This window comes from Centruroides sculpturatus, unplaced genomic scaffold, assembly GCF_000671375.1.
Source record: "Centruroides sculpturatus isolate CEXI.00-Female unplaced genomic scaffold, Cexi_2.0 scaffold1143, whole genome shotgun sequence".
Lineage (NCBI taxonomy): Eukaryota > Metazoa > Arthropoda > Arachnida > Scorpiones > Buthidae > Centruroides > Centruroides sculpturatus.
In genome coordinates, this window is record NW_019392612.1 from 193,722 (window position 1) to 212,520 (window position 18,799).

Sequence of the window (18,799 nt, forward strand, 5' to 3'; positions counted from 1 at the left end):
AGTAGTCAGATGTTGTGAGGAGGAGGTGGAGGAACACTTTCTTCACACATTCATACAGATACAGACTTTTTACACATTGCAGCAGGTCTCTTTTTATTGTTTTTTAATCAGAGTCAGATTTAGGAGAGGCTACCGGAGCTTGCAGGGTCAACTCCTCTTGCTCAATCCTTTGTTTTTTGGCAGCTGGCTTCTTGAAAAACATATCCAAGGTGGTCTGTTTCTCTCTCTCTTCTTCAACACCTGTCGGAAATGACGGGCAAGGGTGTCATTGTAAAGATCATTGATCCTGTTAGCATCAGCTCTGTTTGGATAATGAGTGTTGGTAAACTCCTGAACTTCTCCCCATCTGACAAGGAAGTTTTTTTCAACTTTCACTCCTTCTGATGATTTCTTGCTTTGTTTCAATTAAAAATCAACTTTCTGTTTTTTAGAAGCCATGATTTGCACAACACTTGAATAAATGTAAATACCCTGCACTTAGGTGATGTACGTAATAAACAAGGGAGCAAGCCAAATCCCAACGGGAGCTCTGTACTTCAGATATACTAATAATATATTCTAATCATACTAATATATTATAAAAATAGCAGATTGTCATTAGCAATGGCAAAAGTGTGGAAACATAATTTGCACTTGTTCGCAGCCAGTCCATTGCTCGAGTCACATAACGACCAAACAGAAAGTCCATTGTTCGCAGCATCCATTATTCGAGGTGTACATTATACGAGACACCACTGTACTTAGTAACATATTTATACAAATCAAACTAATATTATATATCTATTGTCTATTTAGCAATACAGCTGTTATCAATATAATGTTAATTTGATTAATCAAGATGTTCAATTACATATGAAAAACATCTGTAAATTTAAATTTATAAACCAGTAATTTAACTAAAATATTCATATCCATGACTACAGTTTTTCATTTCATAAAAACTGTAGTCATTATACTAGTTACAAGTGTAGTCACTAAACTGTAGTCATAGATATTCTTAAATTTTCTTTTATATTTTATGTAATGCTTCATACATTTAGACAGACTTATTTATTTTGAATAAATCAAAATTAAATGTTTTGTCACTTGAGTTTAAAAAAAAAGTCAAATTTATCAAACTTGAAAAAATAAGATTAAATATCTTTATTGATGAAACTTAAAATGAAATTTCTATTTGCGTCAAATAGTTTTCTTATTGATATAACAACTACATTGACTACAAGCAATATCATTTAAGATCCGCAGCAAAACTAGCATCAATAATAATTAAATTTTATTAGATACTTTCAAGCAAAATTCAAATCTATAATATAATTATTTGTAATTACAGTAAAGCGTTGTTTATCCGAAAGAATTCCAGTTGGCAAATTTAAATTTTCACTAGTGCTGTGGCACTGCAATCTTTGGCTATATCTTGGGCTACTACAATATTTTTTTGTTGATGTGTGTGTTTTAGCTGGCAGCACTGGCACTTTTGTGTGGTGTTTTTTTGAGGACTGTGTGTCATGCTGAATCAAACATTTTTGATACCAGATTAACGTCTAAAGTATAATTTTTTTTTTGTTTTTATATTTTTCAATACATTTATTTTGTTTGTAAAAAATAAAGAAATAATGTTTAATGACACAATAGCCAAAATTATTATTTTAAAAAGTTTACATTAGGCTTAACATCGACGAAAATTCAATGTGAAGCGACACGAAACGGAAAAAATTTCAACATGGGATAGGTTAATATATTTTTTGTACATAATCGGTTATCCAAAAAATAAGTTATCCAAACAACCCCAGTTCCCAATTAATTCGGATAAATGACGCTCTACTGTAGATCAATTTTCTTCAGAAAAATATTGTAAAAAATNAGGCACAGCCTTCTCACTGAAATTGTAGTTTTTTTTATTGTAGTGTAGAACCTGCAAACACTTGTCTTATTTTTTTACCCGCGACCCCCCGTGTATGGCTTTGCGACCCACCTGGGGGTCGCGACCCACAGGTTGAAAAACACTGCTGTACACAATTTAAACTAATTGTACATGTGTTTATAATACAGTATATATTAAAGTACATAAGGAAGTAATGGTACTGCAAGAAAAAATTTACAAAATTGGCAATGCCACTATTAAAAAAAGGTTGAAAACCCCAGGTCTAATGGATATCTTCAATGTCTTGAAAAAGTTTTTCTTTCAGCAGCAATTTCAATTTAAAAATACAAAATAGTTACAGGAAAATATGGAAGATGACTGAGCATAGGCAAAATAATTCAAGTTTTGGCAAAATAATTCAAGTATGAGATTACTCTGAAATCTAAATACAGTGGGTAATCGGTTAACGAACATAATCTGTTCCAAGACCATGTTCACTATCTGATTATCGATTTACCATAGATTTTTGTGGGAATTTGATTATCAGTTTTTTAAATAAAAAGTTCAGAAAAGCACTTACAAAAATTCAGAGAATAGAAATTAACTGAAAAAAAGATTATATATACAACTGTGAAAGTCTCGTTCCATAAACCATGTATAGATGCCATTAAAATATAGTTTTACAAATCTTAAACGCAGCGCCACTTCTTGTATTTGTTCTGTCAGGTGTTCGTTATCCAAACACATGTTTGTTGTCTGAACATAAAAATCTTTCGCAAAAGTGTTTGTTGTACAATTTGTTTGCAGTCCAAATTGTTCATTAACCAATCACTCACTGTATACAGTAAGCTAGATATTATCTAGTATATTTTAATAAGTTGAAATATTTCTATTCAGCAGTCATGCTGCTCTAGCAGTAACAAGTGCCATAAATTCTTGCACAACTGCTATATGGATGAATGGATTGTCAAAAAACAACTGTCTGGCATATAATAGTCACATGCAACACAAATAATGTTTCCATGATTGTAGAAAAATGTTCAAATAACAACTTATAGAACAAACTCATGATGAATAATAATATTGTTATCAATAAGTTTTTCATTAAGAACTGAATTTGAACATCCTAGTCTATCATCATCATCATCATCATCATCATCATCCATGTTGTCCCCATCTGTCTTCAAAATATGCATACCAGTGAAATATTTGTACACAAGACAGATACTTATCTCCATACACAGTGTTTTTTCTCAATCCTTTTTTTTTTTAATAGTGACATCCTGAACTTCATAATGTTTTCCTGTGGTACCCCTACTTCTTTATTAATGTAGAAATATTGCACTTTTGTATTTTTAGTAATACATGTAAGATATGTTTTGGTGCTGCTCAGCACTATTTCACAGCATCCCAGTTGAAAACCATTGAGTTACCATATCAATTCATTGTCTCTGATGTAGTTTTTTTAGTTCAAAAGCAGTATTAAATATTTGTAATTTGCTCCATAGCAATTTTAAGGCAACAGTCTCAAGCATAGTCATCAATATGAGTGTAAAAAATTTCAAATGTATTTTAGACTAATGCTATCATGTTAAAAGTTACATCCAACACCCCAAACTATTGGCATTCATTGATAGCTACCATTGACAATATGTCTTATAAATAACTAGTTTCATTATTTAATTATCAGACTGTGTATATATTTTATAAATTCCTAAGAACATAACATTACATATATTAACATAACATATGTTAAACAAACACAACACTTTAGCCCATTAATCTGGTCAAAAACATTTGTAATCTGTTGGTATAAAGTTTTATACACTGGTAAAGGTGTTGTGTTGTTTAAATTTCTAGGAATTTATAAAACATACATACACAATATTTTATGAAAAAAAAAATATAGAATTTAAACATCATGTCATGTAAACTTGTTTCTTTGAATCTGCAGGAATTATATTAATACATTTATTAATAAAAAATAAATTACTAATTTAATTTCTTCTTGTAAATTTTCATCAAGACTATAGCGTTCAGATTCCCCAAAAGTAGCACCAACATGATTCTGCATACGAATTTGAGATAATAATTCCTTTAAACGACCCTGGAAATTATCAAAACAAAATTTAAAAAAAATTATAATTATAATAATCATCATCAATAAGTTAATACGAAAAAATGAAATGCATTTACAATATAATTAAAAAAATAAATTATACACAAAAAACTTATACATACACACCCATTAACAAAAACAGTTATACACCAAGGAGGAAACATTGGAATCAAATAAAATGTTATTAGTGAGAATGTAATGACAATAGTAACAAGTGATTATAATATTATAGCAAAGGGACAATTTTCTGGGAAAAAATGATACAATTTAAAATGAACCTTTAGTATCTCGTAAAACCTTCTCTTTCCTGGATACTTATTGCCATAATTGAAAGTTTACAAGCACCTTGTGCTATCATCTGACAGATTTTGCCATAGATACTGCAGCTGTCACTCAGATTCTCACACTTAAAGATAGCTGAATTTGGTATCCTATCTGGTGCAATAAATAACATGAATAACAATGAATAACAAATTTGGAGAATGGGCAAGCCAAGGAAGAGTGGCAATTTGATATAGACACCTTAGCTGTATGCAACTGAGCAGTATCTTGTTGGAAAATTGTTGTTTTCAGTCTGCAAGGGCACAGAATTTCCTTAACATACACATGTGCCACTACTAGGGGATGTCTAACTGCCATACAAGAACTATCACTGGTGACTACTTTAATTCTGCCTTTAAGTGGCACACTTAACAGTAAAGGCAGAATTAAAGCACTCACTGGATCAAAGCACAAATATGTGGAGGTTGTCCTTTATGTTTTGAGCAGATTCTACTGCACACACCTAAAGTTACAGAGTGGTATGGATTCACAACCACATTTATTTACAGAAGAAAGGTCTATTCTTATTTGAAGAAGCTAGTTCTAACAATCTATGATACATCTATGAGATGCTCAAAACTTTGTCATATCCAAATGCAATAACAACAATGCTTTGAGTCAACCACTGTCATACAAGATGGAGTGCTCCACATATTAGTTGCTGCATATAACAGTTTCAACATTTCAATATAACAGGGTAACTAGTCATGTGTTTCCTATTACATACCCAACTTTGTTCTCTGGATATTAATCCATATAACTTTACTAAGAGACAATTAAAAAGTGTGGTTTATTGAAGATATGTTGCAAATTTGTAGCCTTGAAAAGATATATTGCATTGCTTATGAAAAGTATCACAGAAGATCAATTATTCAATGGTCAACTGTAAGAGCAGTCATTCCATTGAACACAGTTTACTCTTTACACTTTACACCTCTAGAATGGGAACAACATTGAACTGCATAGTTAATACCTCTGTGTCTTACATACTTAAGATGTTTGCAACACCAGAAGTGCCATAATGGTGAGTTTTGGTACTAATTTTTCTTTTTTACAGAAATGCTTTCTGCATGTCCTGAAACATTATCATACCAGATTTAGTTGCATTTGGACTGCTAAATACCTACCTATCTAGATAGTACTTTCTCACCTGGTATACAACATATAGCATACATACTCAAATATTCCATACTTTTGTTTAGCATACTTTAAAGATATTATTCTTCCTAATCAAGGTGTCAATAACTTAACTCAGGTACCAAAATCCTCAGATCCTGGTGCACTGCACTGCTTATACCTAACTAAATCCACCAGTTATATAGATTAAGCTAATTTCCACTAAATTAAAAAAAATTCTGTAATATTCAATTTAATCACTATCAGTGCTATTTAACGTAATTATTCTCTATCATAAAACAGCTTTTTCTTTGAGTTCAATTTTTCATTTTTAAGCTCTAACACTATGTTCATTTTCTTAGTTTCATATAAAAACTTATCTATTGTTGTAGATTTTAGATATTACAAACTATTAAAAGATAATTTTGAGCTTCTCAATTAGTTATTAAGCAAACAAATAATTTTTATTTGATGAAAGTGAAAATAAATTTTGTCAAACCTTAAATATTATTATTGGTAATATTTTATACAACTGAAATTTGACTGCTAAAAATTTTCAATATTTGATTATTAATTGCTAAGCTCTTCAAAATCAAATTAATTTCAATCTATTGTTTACATTAAATATTCAGTTTTGAAACCCTAGTTTTTAAATATAATTAAGAAATATGAACATTTCTTAAAAATATTTTTGAACTAAAATAAAATACATACATATATAATGTTATGTATATTTATTTTATATTAGTTATTTTGTTCTGTACATATGGCTGTAATTAACTTAATAACAATATATGAGTATTTGCTCAGGCAGGAAAAGAAAAATAAAGGTTTTGGAAGAGAGAGAATGTGTATGTGTATGTGTGTCTTTACTGAAGTATATGATTACAAAATAAAAATTAATCTTAACAAATAAAAAAAAATATACACACACACTATATATATATATATAATCTGTGTGTATCTTATTACCTGTTATTATTATATTATCTGTGTGTATTTGTTAAATACTTACCTTAAATTGTGTTGGAGCATTTAATTCGGCCTGAATTGCTTCTAATTGAACTCTAAGTTGTTCTTCATCTGCTTGTATGGCATAACCATATTTACGCATAACTTCCTGTTGTGCCATTATCTAATGAAAAAACATTTCAAATTAAACTAAGTTTAAAAAATTACTAAATTTAATAAAAAAACAAATATACATATACTACATAAAAATTATTTATATTTTATCTCAAAGATGAAATTAATGTATAAAATAATGCTTTAAAACCAATTTATCTATTTCAAGTGACATGAAAAATTATTTAAATAGCTATGTCTGTATCTTGTTATATTCTTAATATTTATAATAATTAACTATTGAATGTTAAATGAGTAAAATCATAAAAACCACATTTCTTATTTTCATACATTTATCTTGAAATTGTGAAAAGCAAAATTACAAAAAAACATTAATTTTTTCTTATTTGCTAGCTACATTTAAAAAAGGGGACAAAGAAGAATGGAAGAAATTTTTGAACCTTTAATACTTTATGTCCAAGTTCAATTTGCTTTCTCTTGTGTTCAGAAATTTTTGCCAGTAGAGTTGAATGCCTTCTTTTTAATTCTGAAATATCTTCAGCAATTATCTAAGTATAAATAAATTTACTAATATTAATTTTAATTTATATATAATGTCTATATTTAAATGAGCATATATTTTTATTTTTAAACATATACCATCAACTTAAAAAAAATTCATATTTTGGAGAATTTGAAAAATATTACAATTATATATAAATCATAACGATTGATATAACAAAAATAAACAGTATAACTAATTGATAAATATCTTTTAGAATACAAAATAATCTAAAGGAAGAACAGTGGTGCCTCGTATAACGTACTTAATCCGTTCCAGGTGCACGTCCATTAAGTGAAAAGTCCATTATATGAAACGCATTTTTCCATAGAAATACATGTTAAAACATATAATTTGTTCCGCAGCATAAAATAACCGTACTGTACCATAAAAAATGAAAATGAACCAATCACCAATTATGCCAGGTAGTCAGATGTTGTGAAGAGGAGGTGGAGGAACACTTTCTTCACACATTCATACAGATACAGACTTTTTACACATTGCAGCAGGTCTCTTTTTATTGTTTTTTAATCAGAGTCAGATTTAGGAGAGGCTACCGGAGCTTGCAGGGTCAACTCCTCTTGCTCAATCCTTTGTTTTTTGGCAGCTGGCTTCTTGAAAAACATATCCAAGGTGGTCTGTTTCTCTCTCTCTTCTTCAACACCTGTCGGAAATGACGGGCAAGGGTGTCATTGTAAAGATCATTGATCCTGTTAGCATCAGCTCTGTTTGGATAATGAGTGTTGGTAAACTCCTGAACTTCTCCCCATCTGACAAGGAAGTTTTTTTCAACTTTCACTCCTTCTGATGATTTCTTGCTTTGTTTCAATTAAAAATCAACTTTCTGTTTTTTAGAAGCCATGATTTGCACAACACTTGAATAAATGTAAATACCCTGCACTTAGGTGATGTACGTAATAAACAAGGGAGCAAGCCAAATCCCAACGGGAGCTCTGTACTTCAGATATACTAATAATATATTCTAATCATACTAATATATTATAAAAATAGCAGATTGTCATTAGCAATGGCAAAAGAGTGGAAACATAATTTGCACTTGTTCGCAGCCAGTCCATTGCTCGAGTCACATAACGACCAAACAGAAAGTCCATTGTTCGCAGCATCCATTATTCGAGGTGTACATTATACGAGACACCACTGTACTTAGTAACATATTTATACAAATCAAACTAATATTATATATCTATTGTCTATTTAGCAATACAGCTGTTATCAATATAATGTTAATTTGATTAATCAAGATGTTCAATTACATATGAAAAACATCTGTAAATTTAAATTTATAAACCAGTAATTTAACTAAAATATTCATATCCATGACTACAGTTTTTCATTTCATAAAAACTGTAGTCATTATACTAGTTACAAGTGTAGTCACTAAACTGTAGTCATAGATATTCTTAAATTTTCTTTTATATTTTATGTAATGCTTCATACATTTAGACAGACTTATTTATTTTGAATAAATCAAAATTAAATGTTTTGTCACTTGAGTTTAAAAAAAAAGTCAAATTTATCAAACTTGAAAAAATAAGATTAAATATCTTTATTGATGAAACTTAAAATGAAATTTCTATTTGCGTCAAATAGTTTTCTTATTGATATAACAACTACATTGACTACAAGCAATATCATTTAAGATCCGCAGCAAAACTAGCATCAATAATAATTAAATTTTATTAGATACTTTCAAGCAAAATTCAAATCTATAATATAATTATTTGTAATTACAGTAAAGCGTTGTTTATCCGAAAGAATTCCAGTTGGCAAATTTAAATTTTCACTAGTGCTGTGGCACTGCAATCTTTGGCTACTACAATATTTTTTTGTTGATGTGTGTGTTTTAGCTGGCAGCACTGGCACTTTTGTGTGGTGTTTTTTTGAGGACTGTGTGTCATGCTGAATCAAACATTTTTGATACCAGATTAACGTCTAAAGTATAATTTTTTTTTTGTTTTTATATTTTTCAATACATTTATTTTGTTTGTAAAAAATAAAGAAATAATGTTTAATGACACAATAGCCAAAATTATTATTTTAAAAAGTTTACATTAGGCTTAACATCGACGAAAATTCAATGTGAAGCGACACGAAACGGAAAAAATTTCAACATGGGATAGGTTAATATATTTTTTGTACATAATCGGTTATCCAAAAAATAAGTTATCCAAACAACCCCAGTTCCCAATTAATTCGGATAAATGACGCTCTACTGTAGATCAATTTTCTTCAGAAAAATATTGTAAAAAATTAAAACAGTTAATTTGAAGAAAATTCAAAGGAGTTTTAAATAGTATGTACATAAAATGTAAACATTTTGAAAGTATTCAATATAAACCAGCAAAATCTGCCAAATAAATTTATATAAATATGAATTGAAATAAAATTAATGGACATATATGAAAGTTATGTTATACTTAAACTAAAAAGTTTATAACACAATAGTTTTATAAAAGCGATAAAAAATAATAATACATCTAATCTTTCTTGATGCTGTTTTGTTTCGTGTTCTTGATATTTTAAGCGTCTTTTAAGTTCACTAAATCCTATCATAGGCACAGGAATCAATTTCTCTGGATCAGGATTATCAAGTTTTGCTTGTTGCCACAATAAAGGATCAATTCCTAAAATTTTATATTTAATAAGTCAGTTAGATTCACTTTTAATTGAAATATAACAAACAAGTTAATTTATAAGATAAACAAAACTAACTTACCCGCAACAGTATTATCTAAATATTGCTTTAACTGTTCTTTAGTAGGTGCTGCTTTTGAAATCAACCCAACAACATCCATAGAAGTTAGAGGTGCTTTACTTACAGGCTGCTCTAAAAATGCCATAACATCTGTAGATGGAATTCGACGTGACATACAACCATGTGGTGATCGTTCCACAAGATAGATAATAACTTCAGTTCTAATAAACATATATTTTAATTAATAAAAAAAATATTATAAATATAAAAATATAAGTTGTTTTGTAAAAATGACTAAAAATAATTTTTAATGGATTATTATCTTCATATTATCTTCATATTTTAATTATCTTCATATTCTTACTTTTCATCAGGTTGTGACTTTATACCTTCAACATGAACAGAAATTGTTGGCTTACTGCCAAATAATCTATGGAGACTATCAACCATTTGCTGTTGTTGATTACGAATGTCAGACTCCTTCTTATTAAAAATCAATCCAACCAAGCCATCTTCCACTTTCCATGGTGGAAGACAATTATATCCTATAGCCTATGTAAATATTTAAATTATTTTGTCAATTTGTTTTAAAGAATTATTTTTTGTTTTATTCCTATTATTTTTTACTGACCTTAAAACGACAGAATGGATTTTCTGGGGTGAATTCAACAGGTGCTGAATTGTTACTAAAATAGCCCTTACCAGTACCCCAAAAAGCTTGTAACTGATTCCATTTTGCTAGAATCACATCTCTTTCATCTCCATAAACACTAGGAAGACTAATGGCCATAGCAATATTTGTTATAGTGTTTACAGATGGATTAGGAACTGTGGTACCTAAAATAAAGAATAATTTACAAAAGCAGTCAATACATAAAACATAAAATTATATAAAACTTTTTGTTGGCATTATTTTTATGCACATAAACTATTAAAATGTTTATAATAAATATATTAATAAAAGAAAATTTTGAATATTCAAAATATTCCATAATCAGAAATTTGTAATTTTTTCCTCTCTTATTTAAAATTTACAGTTAATATTGAAAATATTAAAATAATTGATCTAGAGTTTTCCTACTGTTCATCATTCTTTGCCATTGAAAAATGAATTATGATATTACAGAAAATCTTTTTCACTATCTTTCTGTTAAATGTAAAAAAATAACACCCACTTGGAGATCCCAAAACACACACATGTATAAAAATACATAATTCTATGATTTTTACCATTTATTATTTTCATTGTTGTTTTATTCTTAACTCTTAAGAAATAACTATTTGGCAAAAAATACCTTTCAGGGATTCAAAAAGGCATGATAGCAGATAAATAGCAGATGCAAATATGAGTAATTTTTCAGTTAGAGATATCAAAGAGAAATTTTAAAAAATGGCATAGTCTTTTTAACATTACATCTTGCAAAAATAAGTTATGGTTTTTTATCATCAATATATATCTAAATATAGACTTTGCTCATTACTATATAGCTTATAATACTTTGTTCAACAAAAACTTTTCAAGATCTTTATATGATCAGTGATTAGTGTGTTTTGTTAATCATTAAGTTGGCTAATAACCAATAAATTTTCTTAAAAAGATACATAAATGCATTATTATTATTATTATTCTTTCAAATATTCAAGTATATTTAAAATAAGAAGTCTAAGTTAAAATTATGAACTTTGTTTTTTCCTCATACAGCAATATCTATTATACAAAATCAAATAAAAACAAAAATCATTTTCATGACATTTTCATACTATTTGAATGTATTTGGTTCATTTCATTAAACTGTACAATGTACAAATATATTTTATATTATTTAAAGTGATGATGATATCATTATTTTAAATTTTATTTGAACCAAACACCAATAAAATAAAAGTTTTGTGCATGACACTTTCTAAATTGCTTGTATCCTAATTATTCAAATTGAATTTGTTCAAAATCATTTGTATACATACTGAAGTTAGTGTTTTGTCTTTAAAAAATTACACTCAGAAATATTCTACTATGCTAATATTTACTGTATACTAGCTTATTTAGTTGCCATAAATGAAACTAACAATTGACTACGATCCAAATAAAATAAAAGACTATAATACAATAAATATTTTAACAATTCTAAAAAGTCTTTCATAGCACTTGAATGTAGTTTTGAATTGAAATCAAATTACCAAAATGAAGAACAAGAACAAAAATTGAAGAATAAGTTTTTTTGCTCCATTTTTTACTGAAGAATATTTTAGAAAAATAAGAAAAAAACCTTGTTGATCAATTGATCTTAGCATTAATTATTTTTATACAATAATATAATCTACAATATATATTAATAAAAATTGTATATGATATAATAATTCTTTCTAATTTAATGTTTGTATTCAGTATAAATGTTTTATTATTCAGTATATTGTTGTTTTTTATTTATAACAATGTTTTAAATAATAGATTAACTTGAAAGTTTTGATTTCTTAATTTAAAATATTGCTTAATGAGTTTTCAAGTTAATCCATACACTCAATAAAATTATAAGTTTCTTAAACTACCTCTAGAAGATACTGATAGATAAAATTTTAACTGAAATTTTGACTAACTTTCTTTTTTTACTTTAAATCTCAAGTAATTATAAACTTCTGTCCTCAATCAAAGGGTGTTGAAAATATTTTAAAAATTCATCTAATATGTTGCATGTGATGTTTTGTACATTCAAATTACCTTCCTCTTGGTTTCAATATGATTTTGAGGAACAAAAAATCTGTGGAAGATAAATCAATAGAATAATGAGATAAAAATATGAGTGAATATGTTCATACAATACCATTCAGTAGAAACTGATTCCCATTTTATGAAAGTTAAAATACTCTTTCTTTATTAGTATTATATATAGTTCATCATTCTCCAAAGATTTATTTGATAATCAGATGCAATCAATTTGTAAAATCTTTTAAGATTGCTGGAGTTCAAATTGTTGTGGTCATTATTTAGTCATAGCTAGTCTAAAATTTTGCAAATTCCTAAAAGAATTCAAAAAACACATATTTATCACATGTATTTGGTTTTTATCAATTCATAGGATTCATTTCACATTTTTATCCAATTTGCAACAAAATATATGGTTTCCTCTTTGTTCCATTATTACAAATAATATCAACAATTTACACAGTACGAAAATCTGTAATGAGATTAAGTAGGAATTACAAAGGAATTTGTTCAAATAAACAATTGGATTAATTAGCTGTGATAGCTACATCAAATCTTTTCCTACAGCCATTTAAATGCATGTAATCAACTTGTTCTTTATATCTTGTTTTTTATCAATTCAGTTTTAACTTACAAGGTCTGTCCCAAAAGTAAGTTTACTGATTTGTTTTATTTCAAGATATACAAGTTACATCAAACTACAAATGATCTCCCTCAAAGTATGACCCTTGCAAGGTCACACAATGGTTCCAAAGTTTTTTCCACTGATCATAGCAACACTTAAATCACTTTCCTTATGGGTGTTTAGTTCATTGATTCAACTTTTTTGATGTTTTCCTTTATACTGAAATGATGGCTTTCCAACTTTGATTTTATCCTAGGGAATAGGTAGAAGTCACATAGAACTAAGTCCAGACTGTAGGGAGGTTGTGCGGGTGTGGGGATTTTTCTTGGCCAAAAACTCAAATTGATAGTGCTGTGTGAGCAGGCACATTATTGTGGTGCAGCATCCACTCTTCTGCAATGTCCCTGTGGACTTGCTTGACCCATTTTCGAAGTCATTCCAAGACACCTTTTAGAAGGCTTGATTAACTGTCTGTCCTGAAGGTAAAAATTCTTTGTGCACAATTCCACGGCTATCATAAAAAATGATAAGAATCATCTTTACTCTGGATCTTTATGCCATCTAAACACCATGTTTCTCAATAATGTGACCTCTCCATAAGTTTTGGTTAAATCTGTAAATACCTCAGTTGCAGATTTCTTGAGTTTTACACAAAACTTGATAGCATAATGTTGTTTGAGATTTTTCTCCATTTCAAATGTAACGATGTGTTAAAACACTATCTTACAGAAACAGAGATTGTGCACATTTGACTTAACTAATCAACTTGAAACAGGTCTAGATATGCTGCTAAGATATCTAGCAACACAAAAATACCAATTAATAATGTGTTAAGCTGCACAGTCATTAAATAAAAAATTAGTAAACTTACTTTTGGGATAGACCATGTATACTAAATGTTATAATTTTTGTAACAATAAATATATAAANTATATATATATATAATCTGTGTGTATCTTATTACCTGTTATTATTATATTATCTGTGTGTATTTGTTAAATACTTACCTTAAATTGTGTTGGAGCATTTAATTCGGCCTGAATTGCTTCTAATTGAACTCTAAGTTGTTCTTCATCTGCTTGTATGGCATAACCATATTTACGCATAACTTCCTGTTGACAAATCAATTTGTCAAAAATGGTATTTAATTTCATTTCTAATTGATTCAGCTTACATATCAATTTAGCTACTAAAAACTGATATATAAATTATTAAATCATTTCGGTTTATTTAAGCAATCGAAATACTTTCAAAATATCTGTATTTAGAAATAATTTTGAACATATTAAATATATAATTATTACTACTATTGTTATTAATTGAAATAAATGAAGATGATTTTATCTTTTCGAGCGATTAACGCAAAAAATAATTTATATTTACATAAATATAGATTATTTTTGCGTTAATCGCTCACTGCCGAGGCGGTTTAGGTCTCAGCCTACTGTTCTGGATGGTCCCGAGTTCGAATCCAAATGACTCAAAAAAAACTACGAACTTTTTGGTGGGTTTGTCCACAAGAGGGCGCGCCCCACCGAGCACACAATGGACTTGATTAAAAACCCCATTTAGTGCCCACACAACTGAAAGACTAAAAAATAGTTCAGAAATTAAAATAAAAATACTCTGTTTAAAATTTTGGAGTTAAAATTCTATTTATTTGTCAAATATTAAGATGTAGTAAAATAAATATAAACGATATATATTGAAATATTGACTTAAAATTCATCAAATTATTATTTTATTGTTAATTTTCAATCAATATCAGTTTCTGAAGAATAGCGTAATCATTTATACATTAGAAAATATTATTCCGATAATTATAATTATTTCATATGACTTTGTCATCAATCTGTGAGGTCATGAAGTTGATCTCCAGCACAGCATCTATATAGTGGAAGCACTGAAAATCTACAAAGCTCTCCAGTTGGGATGACTTAGTTGGCCAATAATTATCATTATGGACAGTCATTTTGTTCTTAAAGTGCTGGTTCAGATGTCTCAATCTTCACCAACTCTAATANATTTTTATTTTTAAACATATACCATCAACTTAAAAAAAATTCATATTTTGGAGAATTTGAAAAATATTACAATTATATATAAATCATAACGATTGATATAACAAAAATAAACAGTATAACTAATTGATAAATATCTTTTAGAATACAAAATAATCTAAAGGAAGAACAGTGGTGCCTCGTATAACGTACTTAATCCGTTCCAGGTGCACGTCCATTAAGTGAAAAGTCCATTATATGAAACGCATTTTTCCATAGAAATACATGTTAAAACATATAATTTGTTCCGCAGCATAAAATAACCGTACTGTACCATAAAAAATGAAAATGAACCAATCACCAATTATGCCAGGTAGTCAGATGTTGTGAAGAGGAGGTGGAGGAACACTTTCTTCACACATTCATACAGATACAGACTTTTTACACATTGCAGCAGGTCTCTTTTTATTGTTTTTTAATCAGAGTCAGATTTAGGAGAGGCTACCGGAGCTTGCAGGGTCAACTCCTCTTGCTCAATCCTTTGTTTTTTGGCAGCTGGCTTCTTGAAAAACATATCCAAGGTGGTCTGTTTCTCTCTCTCTTCTTCAACACCTGTCGGAAATGACGGGCAAGGGTGTCATTGTAAAGATCATTGATCCTGTTAGCATCAGCTCTGTTTGGATAATGAGTGTTGGTAAACTCCTGAACTTCTCCCCATCTGACAAGGAAGTTTTTTTCAACTTTCACTCCTTCTGATGATTTCTTGCTTTGTTTCAATTAAAAATCAACTTTCTGTTTTTTAGAAGCCATGATTTGCACAACACTTGAATAAATGTAAATACCCTGCACTTAGGTGATGTACGTAATAAACAAGGGAGCAAGCCAAATCCCAACGGGAGCTCTGTACTTCAGATATACTAATAATATATTCTAATCATACTAATATATTATAAAAATAGCAGATTGTCATTAGCAATGGCAAAAGAGTGGAAACATAATTTGCACTTGTTCGCAGCCAGTCCATTGCTCGAGTCACATAACGACCAAACAGAAAGTCCATTGTTCGCAGCATCCATTATTCGAGGTGTACATTATACGAGACACCACTGTACTTAGTAACATATTTATACAAATCAAACTAATATTATATATCTATTGTCTATTTAGCAATACAGCTGTTATCAATATAATGTTAATTTGATTAATCAAGATGTTCAATTACATATGAAAAACATCTGTAAATTTAAATTTATAAACCAGTAATTTAACTAAAATATTCATATCCATGACTACAGTTTTTCATTTCATAAAAACTGTAGTCATTATACTAGTTACAAGTGTAGTCACTAAACTGTAGTCATAGATATTCTTAAATTTTCTTTTATATTTTATGTAATGCTTCATACATTTAGACAGACTTATTTATTTTGAATAAATCAAAATTAAATGTTTTGTCACTTGAGTTTAAAAAAAAAGTCAAATTTATCAAACTTGAAAAAATAAGATTAAATATCTTTATTGATGAAACTTAAAATGAAATTTCTATTTGCGTCAAATAGTTTTCTTATTGATATAACAACTACATTGACTACAAGCAATATCATTTAAGATCCGCAGCAAAACTAGCATCAATAATAATTAAATTTTATTAGATACTTTCAAGCAAAATTCAAATCTATAATATAATTATTTGTAATTACAGTAAAGCGTTGTTTATCCGAAAGAATTCCAGTTGGCAAATTTAAATTTTCACTAGTGCTGTGGCACTGCAATCTTTGGCTACTACAATATTTTTTTGTTGATGTGTGTGTTTTAGCTGGCAGCACTGGCACTTTTGTGTGGTGTTTTTTTGAGGACTGTGTGTCATGCTGAATCAAACATTTTTGATACCAGATTAACGTCTAAAGTATAATTTTTTTTTTGTTTTTATATTTTTCAATACATTTATTTTGTTTGTAAAAAATAAAGAAATAATGTTTAATGACACAATAGCCAAAATTATTATTTTAAAAAGTTTACATTAGGCTTAACATCGACGAAAATTCAATGTGAAGCGACACGAAACGGAAAAAATTTCAACATGGGATAGGTTAATATATTTTTTGTACATAATCGGTTATCCAAAAAATAAGTTATCCAAACAACCCCAGTTCCCAATTAATTCGGATAAATGACGCTCTACTGTAGATCAATTTTCTTCAGAAAAATATTGTAAAAAATTAAAACAGTTAATTTGAAGAAAATTCAAAGGAGTTTTAAATAGTATGTACATAAAATGTAAACATTTTGAAAGTATTCAATATAAACCAGCAAAATCTGCCAAATAAATTTATATAAATATGAATTGAAATAAAATTAATGGACATATATGAAAGTTATGTTATACTTAAACTAAAAAGTTTATAACACAATAGTTTTATAAAAGCGATAAAAAATAATAATACATCTAATCTTTCTTGATGCTGTTTTGTTTCGTGTTCTTGATATTTTAAGCGTCTTTTAAGTTCACTAAATCCTATCATAGGCACAGGAATCAATTTCTCTGGATCAGGATTATCAAGTTTTGCTTGTTGCCACAATAAAGGATCAATTCCTAAAATTTTATATTTAATAAGTCAGTTAGATTTACTTTTAATTGAAATATAACAAACAAGTTAATTTATAAGATAAACAAAACTAACTTACCCGCAACAGTATTATCTAAATATTGCTTTAACTGTTCTTTAGTAGGTGCTGCTTTTGAAATCAACCCAACAACATCCATAGAAGTTAGAGGTGCTTTACTTACAGGCTGCTCTAAAAATGCCATAACATCTGTAGATGGAATTCGACGTGACATACAACCATGTGGTGATCGTTCCACAAGATAGATAATAACTTCAGTTCTAATAAACATATATTTTAATTAATAAAAAAAATATTATAAATATAAAAATATAAGTTGTTTTGTAAAAATGACTAAAAATAATTTTTAATGGATTATTATATCTTCATATTCTTACTTTTCATCAGGTTGTGACTTTATACCTTCAACATGAACAGAAATTGTTGGCTTACTGCCAAATAATCTATGGAGACTATCAACCATTTGCTGTTGTTGATTACGAATGTCAGACTCCTTCTTATTAAAAATCAATCCAACCAAGCCATCTTCCACTTTCCATGGTGGAAGACAATTATATCCTATAGCCTATGTAAATATTTAAATTATTTTGTCAATTTGTTTTAAAGAATTATTTTTTGTTTTATTCCTATTATTTTTTACTGACCTTAAAACGACAGAATGGATTTTCTGGGGTGAATTCAACAGGTGCTGAATTGTTACTAAAATAGCCCTTACCAGTACCCCAAAAAGCTTGTAACTGATTCCATTTTGCTAGAATCACATCTCTTTCATCTCCATAAACACTAGGAAGACTAATGGCCATAGCAATATTTGTTATAGTGTTTACAGATGGATTAGGAACTGTGGTACCTAAAATAAAGAATAATTTACAAAAGCAGTCAATACATAAAACATAAAATTATATAAAACTTTTTGTTGGCATTATTTTTATGCACATAAACTATTAAAATGTTTATAATAAATATATTAATAAAAGAAAATTTTGAATATTCAAAATATTCCATAATCAGAAATTTGTAATTTTTTCCTCTCTTATTTAAAATTTACAGTTAATATTGAAAATATTAAAATAATTGATCTAGAGTTT

General features: G+C 28.3%; 1 protein-coding gene across 1 annotated transcript in view; it reads right to left on the bottom strand.

Annotated features, from left to right (window-relative positions):
- The window catches only part of LOC111617688 (nuclear pore complex protein Nup54-like), a 52,808-nt gene that overhangs the window by 9,505 nt on the left and 24,504 nt on the right, over positions 1–18,799 (bottom strand). Inside the window, exons 5-14 of the mRNA XM_023358971.1 lie at positions 18,356–18,561; positions 18,089–18,276; positions 17,772–17,971; positions 17,473–17,679; positions 14,094–14,275; positions 10,392–10,640; positions 10,125–10,312; positions 9,782–9,981; positions 9,541–9,689; positions 6,944–7,051 (exon numbers count right to left, since the gene is read on the bottom strand). Coding sequence (XP_023214739.1) covers positions 6,944–7,051; positions 9,541–9,689; positions 9,782–9,981; positions 10,125–10,312; positions 10,392–10,640; positions 14,094–14,275; positions 17,473–17,679; positions 17,772–17,971; positions 18,089–18,276; positions 18,356–18,561 — 1,877 coding nt within the window. The remainder of the gene's footprint in view (positions 1–6,943; positions 7,052–9,540; positions 9,690–9,781; positions 9,982–10,124; positions 10,313–10,391; positions 10,641–14,093; positions 14,276–17,472; positions 17,680–17,771; positions 17,972–18,088; positions 18,277–18,355; positions 18,562–18,799) is intronic.